This window comes from Oryza glaberrima, chromosome 12 (genome assembly GCF_000147395.1).
Source record: "Oryza glaberrima chromosome 12, OglaRS2, whole genome shotgun sequence".
Classification (NCBI taxonomy): domain Eukaryota; kingdom Viridiplantae; phylum Streptophyta; class Magnoliopsida; order Poales; family Poaceae; genus Oryza; species Oryza glaberrima.
Window position 1 is genome coordinate 21,793,056 of NC_068337.1, and position 13,879 is coordinate 21,806,934.

General features: G+C 45.1%; 2 protein-coding genes across 2 annotated transcripts; both read right to left on the bottom strand.

Annotated features, from left to right (window-relative positions):
• Positions 1 to 974: 974 nt before the first annotated feature.
• Positions 975 to 3,094, bottom strand: LOC127756891 (uncharacterized). The gene is made up of 3 exons (XM_052282278.1): positions 2,062 to 3,094; positions 1,888 to 1,956; positions 975 to 1,773 (listed from the first exon to the last, which is right to left on the bottom strand). Exons 1-3 carry the CDS (start codon positions 2,170 to 2,172, stop codon positions 1,513 to 1,515), a joined length of 441 nt encoding a protein of 146 aa, XP_052138238.1. The 5' UTR covers positions 2,173 to 3,094; the 3' UTR covers positions 975 to 1,512.
• Positions 3,095 to 4,577: 1,483 nt separating this feature from the next.
• Positions 4,578 to 10,738, bottom strand: LOC127756399 (uncharacterized). Its single transcript, XM_052281739.1, has 3 exons — positions 9,766 to 10,738; positions 8,567 to 9,181; positions 4,578 to 6,598 (listed from the first exon to the last, which is right to left on the bottom strand). Exons 1-3 carry the CDS (start codon positions 10,714 to 10,716, stop codon positions 4,853 to 4,855), a joined length of 3,312 nt encoding a protein of 1,103 aa, XP_052137699.1. The 5' UTR covers positions 10,717 to 10,738; the 3' UTR covers positions 4,578 to 4,852.
• Positions 10,739 to 13,879: the final 3,141 nt, after the last annotated feature.

A 13,879-nucleotide genomic window follows, 5' to 3' on the forward strand; every position in this document is an offset into this window, starting at 1 on the left:
TCCAACAACTACAGCTTCAAGCTCAAGGTCTGATCGAGCTTTGTAGAGGCGTTGATCCATCTCCATTTCTGTGAATCCATCCGTTGAGTTGAGATTAGCAGGTGGTAGAGGCGTGTATTTACATTTTTACCGATACTAGTTTCTGCGAATCCATTCGTTTTTGGAAGCACTGCTACTCAGATTAGGTTTAATATATGAGCACCGATGTATATATGAAAATGCAAACGCGATGAATTTCTTTGAAAATTGGAATAAAGATGGCTAACATATATAATAAGTTAGAGGCAAATAGGTCTTTTTACATCGCTAACAGATGCTAACTGATCTGTGATGGACATAGTGAAGGTTAAAGAAAACCTAATGGCATATTGTTCAACTTGACAAAGTTATGGGTATATTGTAGAAGTAGGCAAAACTCAATGGCACTGAGTGAATTCTCTCATAAATAAATATGGGCAATGTTAGAAAGTTTTATATTGTGAAATGGAGGAAGTACGTGGTAAGGCTTCTACGTGCGGGAGTCCACGATGAATTCAAAAATCCATCCAAAACTAGTTCCTTGAAAAGGCTCATTAACTACATGCCCTCCCTCTCCTTTCGACCTATGTGTGAATAGATAAAAAGCCCATATTTTTTTTCTTTGAGCTGGCAAAAAAATAATATAAAAAAATATAGTAGGTAGCAATTTTATACATAGAAACTTTATACCTAGAAAGTTTATATATAGAAACTTTCAACATATGACAAATTGGTATATAAGCTTTGTACATAAAATAATTGGTATAGAAACTTTATACATATAAATATTTAGCATATGAACTTTGTATGTAATGTAAAATATCCGGTATAAAAACTTTTACACAAAAAGTTTCGAATTAAAATAAAACAGAAAAACATAATCACAAACACTTGATTGGGCAAATGTGTTCAGCCCAACATGTGCAAGAAAAATGAAATAGGCCAAGTAAAAAAAATCCATGCGTTTAGCCCATAAAACGAAAGGAAAAATGACGGCCCAACACAAGTATCATCTGGGCCAAAAAAAAGCAAACGGACGTACATTAACTTTTGGAAAAAGTATAATTTGACTCCCTCAACTATCGTCCGAGTATGATTCATATCCTCCAACCACAAAACCGGGTATATCGACTCCTCCAACTATCAAAACCGGTGTAAACAATGTCCCTAAGTGGTTTTGGAGGTGGTTTTGGCTGATGTGGCGCCTACGTGGCGGTTTTGACCGAGTCTTTTCCTACGTAGCACTTACGTGGCATTAGAATAAAAACAAAAATTAAAAAATATGTGGGACCCATATGTCATTCACAAAAAAAAAATATATTGTAGGAGCCACATATCATCCTCCCTCTCCTTCCCTTCTTCCTCCCCCTCTCTCTCCTTTATCTCTCTCTCTCCCCCCGGCTTTTCTCTTCACCGGAGGAGCGGCGGCGGCGGTTTGGCGCGGCGCCACGGCGGCGGCCTCCACCGGCGGGATGCGTATAGGTACGGCGGCTTCTACCACCGTGGGGAGGGATTCCATGGCAACGAGAAGCAGCTGGTGGCCGAGATGCCCGTCGAGCCGGCAACGGCGACTACCGTGGTGCTTCCCGTCGCAGAGCCAGATCCGGACTCGCGCCACGATGCCGCCGTCGCGGCCGCCGAGGAGCCGGTCCATGGCGAGGCCGATGAGGAAGACGAGGATGAGATGGCGAGTAGCCGGACTTCACCGGAGGGATGTTTGCGCAGACCGTTCACATGCCGTCCGATGTCCGTCTCCTGCAAAAGCACAAAGCAGGAACTTCAACTTCGTCTCCTCTCCTTTTGTTGCAAGGGGAACAGAACAGCAGTGACGGTGAAAGAAGAATGGGGGTAAAAAGCTTTTGTTTTCACCTGGAGCGCCTTGTACGGGATGTCCATGTCTGCCAGGCTCTGCAGCAAGCTCAGCAGCTCGTCCTCCGGCTGTGAGGAAACAAAACGAAAAAACGTGCAGCTCGCGTCAAATTTCAATGGTTTCTTTGATCGAATTCGTCGGCGAGGTGGTGAAAGAAAATTAAAAAAAAAAACCTCAGTTGCTGTAGCCGCCGCCGGCGGCGGCGTAGAGCCGCTCCACGATACCCTCGCGCCGCGCGCGCAGCTCGTCGGGGCGGTCGTGCGCGGCACAGGCCAGCGCGGCATCCACAAGCTCCCACACGCCGCCGCCTCCTCCTCCAAATGCCGCCAGCGCGCGGCGCAGCCACTCGTCGTCCCAATCCATCTCCCCCCTCTCGGCGGCGCCGGCGAGACCCGACCCGTCCGCGCCGGAGTATATGTCGGATCTTTCCAACTCAGCGCCACACCTCACAAACCCCATCAACCAACCAAGAATCCGACACCAATCAAGAACCCAACCTCCCCATCGCCACTGCCGCCGCTCCCGACCGCCGCCGCCGCCGCTCTGGTGAAGAGAGAGGTCGGGGGGAGAGAGAGGTAAGGGAGAGGGTGGGGGAGGAAGAAGGGAAGGAGAGGGAGGATAACATGTAGGTCCCACAAAACTATTTTTGTGTGTGAATAGCATATGGATCCTACATATTTTTTTAATTTTATTTTTATTCTAATGTCACGTAAGCGTTAAGTAGGACGAAGACCCGGTCAAAACCGTCACGTAGACGCCACGTCAACCAAAACCACCTCCAAAACCATTTAGGGACAATGTTTGCACCGGTTTAGATAGTTGGAGAAGTCGTATAGTTTTTCCTTAACTTTTTCGCACAGCAAAGGCTCCTATAGTAGAATAGCCAATCTTGTCCACCTCCTGATCTTTTTTGTCCTCTTCAAGGCACCCGTCCATTCCTCCTCTCTCGCGGAAGCGCATCGCCCCACGAGGGAGAAGGCGCGCTCCCTGCGTCCATATTCAGAGAGCTTCTGCAGGGCAGGCATCTTCTCAGTCAATATCTCTTTGCCATAACCACCATCTCCGATCTCCTACTCTCTTTTCAATCGTTTGATGTTGCATCTGTTCGAGAGCTCCAGCTGCTTCGTCCTGGATTGCTGCTGTACAATTGCAAGTGCAACATGTACTAGCTCCATGAATCGGCTCCACAACTCCACAAGATTCTCTCGCCTCTCACAACATGTTTCTACTGTATTTATTGTTTCACATTCACAATCACTGATCTTTTGATACAATGATATTAGGCAGCTCGCTAGGATTAATTAACATTTCTTCTTTCCCTTTTTTTTTCCCAGCAGATGGGCCATATTGCTTAGATTTTATTTTCCCTGACCTCAATGCTCCAGCCAGCTTCTACTCGACGCCTCTCTTTGATGTAGTTTATTAGTATCTCCCCTGTTTTTTCTATCTTCAAATTTAATTTCTCTCTCCCCTATCAGAACTCAGGTGTCCTTTCCCTAATAAGAGGTGGTTTCTGGAATTATGGGGGTTGCAGTCCTTTTTTTAAATTTTCCTCACCATTGTCATCAGGTGATTCCAATGTACTAACCAAAGAATTTAATTGCATGAACTGATTTGATCAAGCACAAACCAACAGTGCGCCTGATGTCCATCTGTAGTAGTGTTAAGGTATTTGATCCTCCTCTAGATATTAGATTTCCACTAGCAAAATGCTTTGCTATGGGTAAAATATACATACTTTGCTTTGACCATTCTTATTTGAATATATGTTATTTACATGATTGAAACAAATATTAAAGTATTGCACAATATCATAGACTAATTTGTAATATGTACAAAAGTAGTGGTGGGGGTCCCCCACCACCACTATTATCTTTTATAGCGGTATAGATTATCTCAGGCTGATAAGTTTGTCAATATTTGTTCTCATAATCTCATTGGCTTCTATTTGTGTCATTGATGGGTTTTCACCTTTCTTGCTTGACCCATCCATCAAATATCACTTTTTCTTTCGTTTACAAAAAGTATAAAAATGTTTAAGCTCTACTGGGAAAAAAATTCAGCTATCATTTTAGCCAATAAATTGTGCAGTATACTGCTGCACACGACGTAAAATTGACCCTTTCAAATGTCATCTCATATATTTTTACTTTTTTTTTTGTTCAGAACTGAATTATATGTACTTTTTATATTATATTTCAATACAGTATATATGTTGACTAAACTGTTACTTTCACACATATTGGTTGTCACTGTTCTATTCTTTTCCTACATTTTTGGGCAATTCTGATGTGGTAAGCTTGCTGCAACATGCATACTGTTGCTCAATCAATAGTGTTTGTTACTTAGAATGACAGTTGTCAACTTTTCATTGGATATAAGGCGCTATGACTTAATCAGGTGGTCCATTCAAACATGATTTTAGTATATAAAAGAGAATGTGACTCCCATGAGCCCTTACTAAAAATGTGAATCTCTCGATTATTTCTCAACTTGGGTAATTGTCTTCTTGGCCTAACTTTCCTAAAGTAGTACTTTTTTCCCTAACGAGACTACTATAATCGCTCTTCTGGCCTCATCTTTTCGTTTATACTTATACTCATTAGCCAAAATTTAAATTTTTAATATTAAATTTGGAGTTGATTTTGTGATTTTTTTTTTCATCGAAGTTTATTTTTCAGCCTTTATTTTCAGATCGCTAAGAACACGTATATAAAAATTTTATTCATAAATTATTTTTAATTTGCAAATATGTTGTTTCGTTTATTCCCCAAATAAGCGAACCGATGGGTCCGTTCATTAATAAGCTTGTACAGGTACAACTATTTACTTAGCAAACATTTATTCTATATTTCTAAAATTTGAATTTCAAGACCCCTCTAAACATTGCCATCACTAAACAATCCAAATCACATTTTGGATTTACTATTTTCTTTCAGAAAACTACACCGAAACATCATATATTCAGAAGCAATCAGACACCACAGTCTTGACAAACTCTCGAGGCCGGCAGACAGCCGCCAATGGCGTCGCCATTGGCATCGTCAACCCGCCGCCTTCGGCCATGTCGACGGCGCCGCCTTCGCCGATCTCCCAATCGAAGCACTGCACGAGCGCCGCCACCGTCAGGCCGACGAGGCGCACGGCGAGCCCCTCGCCGGGGCACCGCCGCCGGCCGAGCCCGAACGGCAGCATGGGCGCGGTCACCGCGCCGGCGCCGGCGCTGTCGTCCATGAACCGCTCCGGCCTGAACTCCTCCGGCGAGCCCCAGACATCGCCGTCGCGGTGGATCGCCCACGCGTTCACGAGGATCATCGTGCCACGCCGGACATGGTAGCCACCCACCTTGCAATCCTCCATGGCCTCGTGCGCCGGGATCACCGGGCCGACGGGGCGGAGCCGGAGGGTCTCCTTGACGACGCACTGGAGGTAGGGGAGGCTCGCCATGTCGGCCTCCTCCACCAGCCGCGCCGCGCCGACGTTGGTGTCAATCTCGGCCCTGACCTTCGTCATCGCCTCTGGGTGCGCCACCAGCTGCGCCATCGCCCACTCCGTTGTCAGCGCCGACGTGTCGGTGCCGGCGGTGAGCAGCACCAGGACGATGCCCTTGACGACATTGTCGGTGTAGTGGTCGGGGTCGGTTTCTTGCAGCGTGAGGAGGGCGTCGATGATGCCGTTCTTCTTCTGATCCTTGTCGGCAGCGGCGGCGGCGGCGCGGCGTGTTCGGCGGTGGTCGTCGACGAGGCCGGCGACGAACGCGTCGCGCCTTTTCTGAAGGCTTTGTAGGGTGGCCACGACGCCGCGGAGACGGTCGACCCACCGGAGCGCCGGGAAGAAGTCGCCAACGGTCGGCGCGCCGCTCGCCGCGAACGTCTCCTCGACGATCTCCTGGAACCTGCGCGTCTCGTCGCCGGCGTGGCCGCGCGCGGTCACCGCGCGCAGCATCACGTTGAGCACTAGCTCGAACAGCCTGGGCCGGAGCGTCACCGTGCCGCCGCCGCCGCCGCCGCCGGCGGCGTCGCGGAGGACGGCGTCGACGAGGGACGCGACCTCGGCGCGGCGGTCGGCGGCGAGCGCGGCGAGGCGCGCGTTCGAGAAGAGCTCGACGCCGAGGAGGCGGCGGAGCGCGCGCCAGTGGTCGCCGTGGGAGGCCCACACGACGGTGGTGTGGCCGTACCCGAGGACGTCCCCGGCGAGCAGCCGCGGCCTCCCCGCCACCGCGGCGTCGCACACCGTGAAGCACTCCTCCGCCGCGGCGTGCGTCGACACGAGCAGCACCCGCCGCGCGCCCAGCCGCAGCGACACCACCGGCGCCGCCCCCACCCGCGCGGCGACCTCCGCCAGCGAGCGGTGCAGCGGCTTCTTGATCAGGTGCAGGTGGCCGAGCACCGGCATCGCCGGCGGGCTCGGCGCCGCACCTCCATCACCCAACCTCGTCATCACAACAACGGCGACCATCAAGAACAGAACGCCGACGACGACAACCAGGCTAGCGTCGCCGCCGGTCACCGCCGTCGTGGCAACCTCGAGACCAGCCATCATCGTCGACGGATCCGGGAACGGCAAGAACACTCTCAGGAAGCGATTCCTCGAGGAAGAAGAAGACAAGAAGAGGAAGAGCCCATCACTCCAATTTATGAATGGCCCATGCCGGCTGCTGGCCGCCATGGCTGAGGTCACTGTCAGCTCAGCTAAGCGTCGCCATCGAAGCTGCTATTCCGTCAATCGAATGGAGGAGATTGACATTTGGCGCATTCTAGACAACTTCCCTTTTTTAGAATAATGGATTTAAATAAAACCTGGCCACTTCTAGACAACTTCTAATTTTGTACCGAAACTGTGGCTGGCACGTCGCTGCTCACTGACATATGGGTCCGAGGGGCTGTAGGGTCCACACGTCAGTGAGTAATGCTGCAGATGACCTGCATCCTCGCTATCTATGGTGTCCTATTTTATTCAGCTTAACCGTGTAACTACTTACTAAGCAGACATGTTTTTTTCATACTGTTTAAACGGTGTATTTTTAAAATATTATATATAAAAATAATACTTAGTTAAATCAAATAAGTCAATTTCTCAAATTTATAATGATTAATACTTAATTATATTGTACGCTATTGACACGTCTTGTTTGGCTTGCAATGAAAAAACTCAAGCCAACACCATATTTAAACGCAACATAGAAGACATCCTCGGAACGTAGAGTTGAATGAAATTTGGAAAAAATTCAAGGAAAATGTACTAGTTAGCCAATTACTGCAAAAATTACTTTTTTATTCAAAGGACCATTGGTGATTATATTAATCTCAAAATATATTGGCCCAGTTTTCTAGAGGTGTTTACAGGGATAGTGTGTTAATGTCGTTTGTACTGTGTTTCTAAAAAACTGACAAAATATCCACCTTAAACGACGGATCATACTTTCGAGGAGCTCTTGGTGAGGTTAAATTAATCAACGTGTGCGTCAATGGAAAAAAAAATCAAAGATTAGAGCTATGGATGGACATATGATCAAGCTACGGATGAACTCAAACTCAAGTTGAACATTTACAATTAATGTATATAAATGGACATATGACTAATTATACCTACTGTAGAATGGGGGACTTTTGGTGGAATTTCCGAGGAGTTGAACTAATTTCGTTTGAAAATGCTGTACAAGTTCATGTGTTTCAAAGGTGCTTTAAAGCCTTATCCGTAGTTCCTAAAAGGTTACGAAATTACACAATTAAGATGGATGTATGACCGGTTTTAATGGCGATAGATAATTTTGGACGGCACTGCAAACTTATGGATATCCCTTGCTTCAAAGTTTTCAACTACTTCCTCGCACAGTGACTTATACTAAAATGAAGCTATTTTTTCACCTTCCTCTTCTCTCAGCCAAGCATAACCATTCTCTTCACCTTGTTTCTCATCTCCACTAATCATAATCTTTTTTCAATTATCTCTACCTATTTTTTAATACCCGTGCTCGTAAAAAAATAATTACATTATGGGATGGAGGAAGTACATATTAGGCGTAAGCAAGTATTTTGGGCCTTTTGGGCCAGATGAGAAAAAAATGTATTTTGGGCCTTAAAAAAAGTGGAGTAGAGACCATATGCATGCCTATAGGCCTGAAAAGAGAGGCCTGATTGCAGTTTTGGGGCCAAAATGAGGAAATCTTGACCCCAAAATGAACTGAGATCTCAAGTGAGGCTTTGTTTTTCTCCTAGGTGAACTTTGGCTTTTTAATTATGTTTTATTTACCATAAATCGAGCATCAATTTCCCTAAAGTAGTACTTCCTCCATTTCTGGTTATAAGACTTTCTAGCATTACCCATATTCATATAGATGTTAATGAATCTAGACATATCCGTTTCAGGTTATAAGACTTCCGTCATTAACATCTATATGAATATGAACAATGCTAGAAAGTCTTATGACCTGAAACGGACGAAGTATTACCATAGGTTCAAAGGTTTCTGGATTGCTTTGTTTATAATTATCCCAGTGATTTTGATCTCCTGTCCTTTAATTTGAAGTGCATGTATTGTAATTAAAATGGTATAAATTAACCTATGAACACGAGAGCTAATGACCGAATATTTGACTATTTGGTTGAAATCAATTACACAAAACAATTATTTGGCGTGACAGATCCTATAACGTATCAAAGAAAAAAAAAATTTCTAGAGACTTTTGAGCACAGACTCCATCTCCACACGTGGTAGGCACATGGCCATGAGAGGCACGGCCATAGGCATGGTGAGCCCAGAACCTTCACTCATATCAACCTTCTTCTTTCCGACCCGCTCCCACTGAAAGCATTGTATCATAACCCCTAGCGCCATCCCTACCGTCCTAAGAGCAAGGCCTTCACCGGGGCACTTCCGCCTCCCCATACCGAAGGGCATCATCCACCCACTTCCATCGACTTTGAAACCCTTGAACCTCTCGGGTATGAACTTGTCCGGGTCCTCCCAAACACGGGGATCCCGCTGCATGGAGTACACGTCGACCAACACCATCGTCCCGCGTGCGATGACGTGTCCAGCGACCATGCAGTCACGTGACGCCTCGTGCGGGACAAGGTGCGGGGCTAGAGGGTACAGCCGGAGCGTCTCCGTGATGATGCACCGGAGGTAGGGGAGGTTAGCGAGGTCGGGTTCCTGGAGGAGGCGGGACATGCCAACAACAGAGTCAATCTCATCCGTTGCTTTCCTGAGCACATCTGGATTGTTGAGGAGGAGAGCCATCGCCCACTCGATCGTGCTTGCTGATGTGTCAGTTCCGGCTTGTAGTAAACTCTGTATAGTTACACACATGTTGAAAAAGATTAAATTTGAATATAGAAGCAACAAATTTCAATGGCAACATGGCTTAAGCCTTTGGTAGAAGTGACATATATGTCAAAGATCATTACCAAAACCATTAACTTAATCAATGCTGAATCATTGTGACTAGTAAATAAACTAAACACTCAGTGTGTACTACACATCAGACTGTTGACATTAACAAAATGGCTAGTGTGATGCATCATCACTGACGACTAATGCCATACATGATAGCTTTCTTTATATTTTTTTCTTGTTAAATTATCATTCATTCAAGTACTATAAACAGTGAAACCAACTCAATTCATTTTCAAACTTATAAAGATACTACTAGTATCAACCGTACTTAAAAAAAATCACTGAATTATTGCCACAAATTAATTAATTAGCTATAGTTCGCAGTGCAGTACACATCGGCCTCATTTCGCGGTGATGAGATGGACGAATTTTTTGACCGTCTGATTGAAAATCGACGGCTAGGAGTACTCTACCATGTGGCGCGTGACGTCACTCTGACACGATGCATGCGAGGTGGATTATACTATTGGAGTACGTACCAAGCAGACGGTACGGATGACCTCGTCGGCGTACGACTCCGGCGAGCTCTCCTGCTGCCGGAGCAGGTCGCCGATGACCGTACGCCGCGGCGGCGAGGAGGAGGAGTCATCGGCGGCGACGGCGAGGCGACGGCGGTGGCGGCGCCTGTACTCGTCGACGATGCGCTGGCCGAAGTCGTGCCGCTCCTTGGCGATGCCGGCGAGCCGCCGGCGGGCTCTCCCGAAGTCCAGCAGCCGGAGGAACGGGAGGAAGTCTTGCCGGTTCGCCGCCCCCGCCGCCGCGAGCCCGGCCTCGGTGATGGCCTTGAACCGGAGCACGTCCTCCTCCGCCATGCGCTCGCCGGCGACCATGGACATGATCACGCTCGCCACGAACCCGTACGCCGCCGGCTTCACGCCGACGACGACGGCCGACGCCGCCGACGACGACGAGGAGGACGAGTAGAGCCTCGCCGCCATGGCGCGGGCCTCGGCGTCGCGCGCGGGGGAGGTGGCGGCGAGGCGGCGGGCGCAGAGGGCGTGGACGGTGGCGAGGCGGCGGAGGTGGCGCCACCGCGCGCCGTGCCCCGCCGTGGCGATGGTGGGGCAGCCGTCGGTGAGCAGCCGCCGCGACGCGAGCCCCGGGCGGCCCGCGAGCGCGGCGTCGTGCGCCGTGAAGCACTCGTCGGCGGCGGCCTGGGAGGAGACGAGCACCACCGGCCTCGCGCCGAACCGGAGCAGGAGGAGCCCCGCGCCGCCGCCGTAGCGCGCCGCCAGCGCGGCGAGGGAGCGGTGCAGCGGCTTCTTGAGGAGGTGGAGGTGGCCGACGACGGGGAGGGCCGGCGGGCTCGGGATGCGCCGGCCACCGTCGCCATTGGGTGGTGGAGCTTGGTAGGATAGGAGATGGAAGAGAAGCCATGTGAGGAGGAGGAGGAGAAGAGAGGCGAAGACGAAGGCTTGTGAGATCTCCATGGACAAGGTGAATGAAACTCTGCATGCCATGGAGCTCAGAAATCACAATGGTTCTGGTGTTTATGTAGCACTCCCTCCGTCTCACTCCCAAAGACACGGTCGAATTTGTCATAGTCTTCAGGACAAATATTTGACTTTAAATTTATCATATATTATAATATTTGTAGCAACAAAATCATAACCATATGAAAGTAAATTTAAATGATAATCCAATGATATTATTTTCATCAAATAAAATTTAATTTATAATAAGCTATTTATTAGTCGAATATTTAAAAGAGTTGAATTTTAAAATACATGTGTGTCTTAGTGAGTGGGACGGAGAGAGTAGGGTATTGCTGGTCTTTAATTTAATGTGGTGCCAAGAGTATGTAAAAGATTGAAACAATTTATGATTTGAGCTATATATTTATTATTTGAACTTATGTTAATTTAGAGTGGGTCATCAGGGTTTGCTTTCTTCACTATGATTGGCTAACTCTGATCATGGTTTTATTTATACTCCATTCATCTTAAAATATAAATATAAGGCGTGTTTTATTTCGATAGGATAAGACTTCGGCCAACGATTACTCTATTAGGGTATAATTTTTATGACAAAAATAAATTAAATTTGTTAGATTTATATCTAAAAAGTCTTACTTACGATCATAGATAACCAGGCCAGAAGTACTTCCATTATCTTAAAAAGGCCATGAGGAGCTTACAACATACAACTCACATGCCTATCCATCCTAAAAGGATATTAAAAAAACCCCAAAATTATGCCAATAGTGATACGAATACTTGTATATCACAAATACTACAGTTTTTCAGAACAACAACTTACTTATTCTACATGAGCATGTTTCCCAACCTGCTGAACCGTGTTTCATGAAAAATTTTCTATATAGAATTTTCAGTTTATAAAAAACTTTGAAGTTTTTTAAATCAAATAAATCCAATATTTAGTGTATAATAATTAACTTGATTAATCATGCACTAATGACTTATCTCCCTCTCAATAAAAAATCTCAGTTTACACGCTGAAACGAGCTCATGCTTAGCTTTAATTTGAGAAGGGAATTTTCCTTTAAGAAAATAATCTGACAAAACAAATTATCCTAAGCAAGAAATGGATACATATGATCTCTGCAATATCCAGGAATGTTTCCAATCGTGCACGTGGGAAATGCTGGCATTAGGGTAGCATAAATCACACGTTTTTTCATCAGTGAAAATCACACGTTTTTGGAGAGATATCGAGAGCCATGCATATCCATCAATCCATCATGGACCATATACGCTTTAGGGTTCAGGGGCCCGTTGTGATGCGTTCTTGCACCAGCTGGGTATGATTCGGATCTATCTGAATTCTGATGATGATCTGTCGGCGAGATGACATGTACCTATGCCGAAGTTGAACATTGACATGCGTACTGTTGTTGAGTGCCGACTCCACTTAATTACCACTGCCTTTCACATTATATATTTGGTGTTGGGTGACGCTTGTCTTATTATAGTATTCAGAATATTCCAATATCCTAAAATATAATATAATATAAGTATTTCTAATTATGAATTTAGATAACTGTTCGTTTAAATTCATACTTAAAAAAATTATATTTTGGGACGGATGTAGTACAAAATATGAAAAATAACTATGCATCCTCATTACTTTTACTCCTCAAATTTTGCAAATTGTCTAGGTAGTAAAGTTTTACGTGGTTACTATGTGTAATCACTTTCTACGCCCACATCAACGATTGAGAATAGGTATACTGACAACATATCATATAGAAGCAGGCTCAACTTGGTAATAAACCCTGAGATGCGCGCTTATGTGGTTTTATTGTGAGCTTGGTCCATCATGGTAAAAATTTGTCCAACCCCATGGGCTTTCAATTATAGCCTATAGATTGTAGACATATTGTTGTCCTAGCTGGCAAAACCACTTGTGAAAGCTTTCACATACGTGACATCACTGGATATAACCACTTTAGCAGTTATATAGACATGATTGCAAAGTTTGATGTAATTATTTTTCATTTCAAATAATATATATTTCATTGATTAGCAACATGGAAAATGAATTATTGTTATGAACAGATCTTCCAAGGGCTAGACAAATATTCCCATATCCACAAATATAAGAGACTTAAGGTTTCATTCCGACTATATTTAGGAGGAAAAAAATATACCCCTTAATAAGTAAGGGGAAGTTAGAGAGTGTGAGAGTTGGTGAGAGCAACGTTACGAAAAAAAATTGAGAAATAGGTGATTGGATTGGTGAGACAAATAGTACTCTTAAAATACTTTTTATTTTTGGACAGAGGAATAAAGGAAAAAAAACCCTTTGTATGTAGACAGGGGAGTGGTAACTATTTTGGCCACTATGACGGGAATCTTGAAACAGCTATACCATGTTGGTACAGTGCCCACTGCCAAGAGGACTTTTTGTCTCAAACTTGACTCGATCCGACCGTCCGATTGGATAATAATAGAGAAAAGCGTGCCTGAAAGCTGGCTGCCACAAACTGTAATCAATCTCTGCTCCTCAAAGATGAACATTGCCCGATGTGTTTTTCACGCTAAAATTGAAAATTTGGTTAAAATTGAAACGATGTGACGGAAAAGTTGAAAGTTTATGTGTGTAGAAAAGTTTTGATATGATGGAAATGTTGAAAGTTTAAAGAAAAAGTTTGGAACTAAACAAGCGCCCAATTGAAGGAGCAGAACATGCATGTCAGGCTGTCAGCACAATATTGCACATATACACCTTAATTATAGTGCAGTATTTAGCACAGTGTACATTTGCATTTGTTTCATTAATTTTGGCCTTTTCTTGTTTATCTCTGCTTCTCCTGAAGAGAAGCACTTTGTAAATATATTGTTTTTTTTTGTCTTGATGTTCAATGGAATACTAGAAGCTCTCTTGCTATCAGTTTCGATAAAAGAAATATTTTCGTTTTATGGAACAACTAGTATTTTTCCAAAAAAAAAACATGTATATCGGTTTCTTTCTCAATTTTATTTCAAAAGATATATGAGGCATGCAATCAAATTCATAAGTTTCCTCTTATTATTCATCCACTATTGCATTATGGTGCCAAGCTTATACTATCTATTCTCACATATTTTACTTTTTACTGAGAGGACTTTCAAGTTACTTAAGTATTCCTAT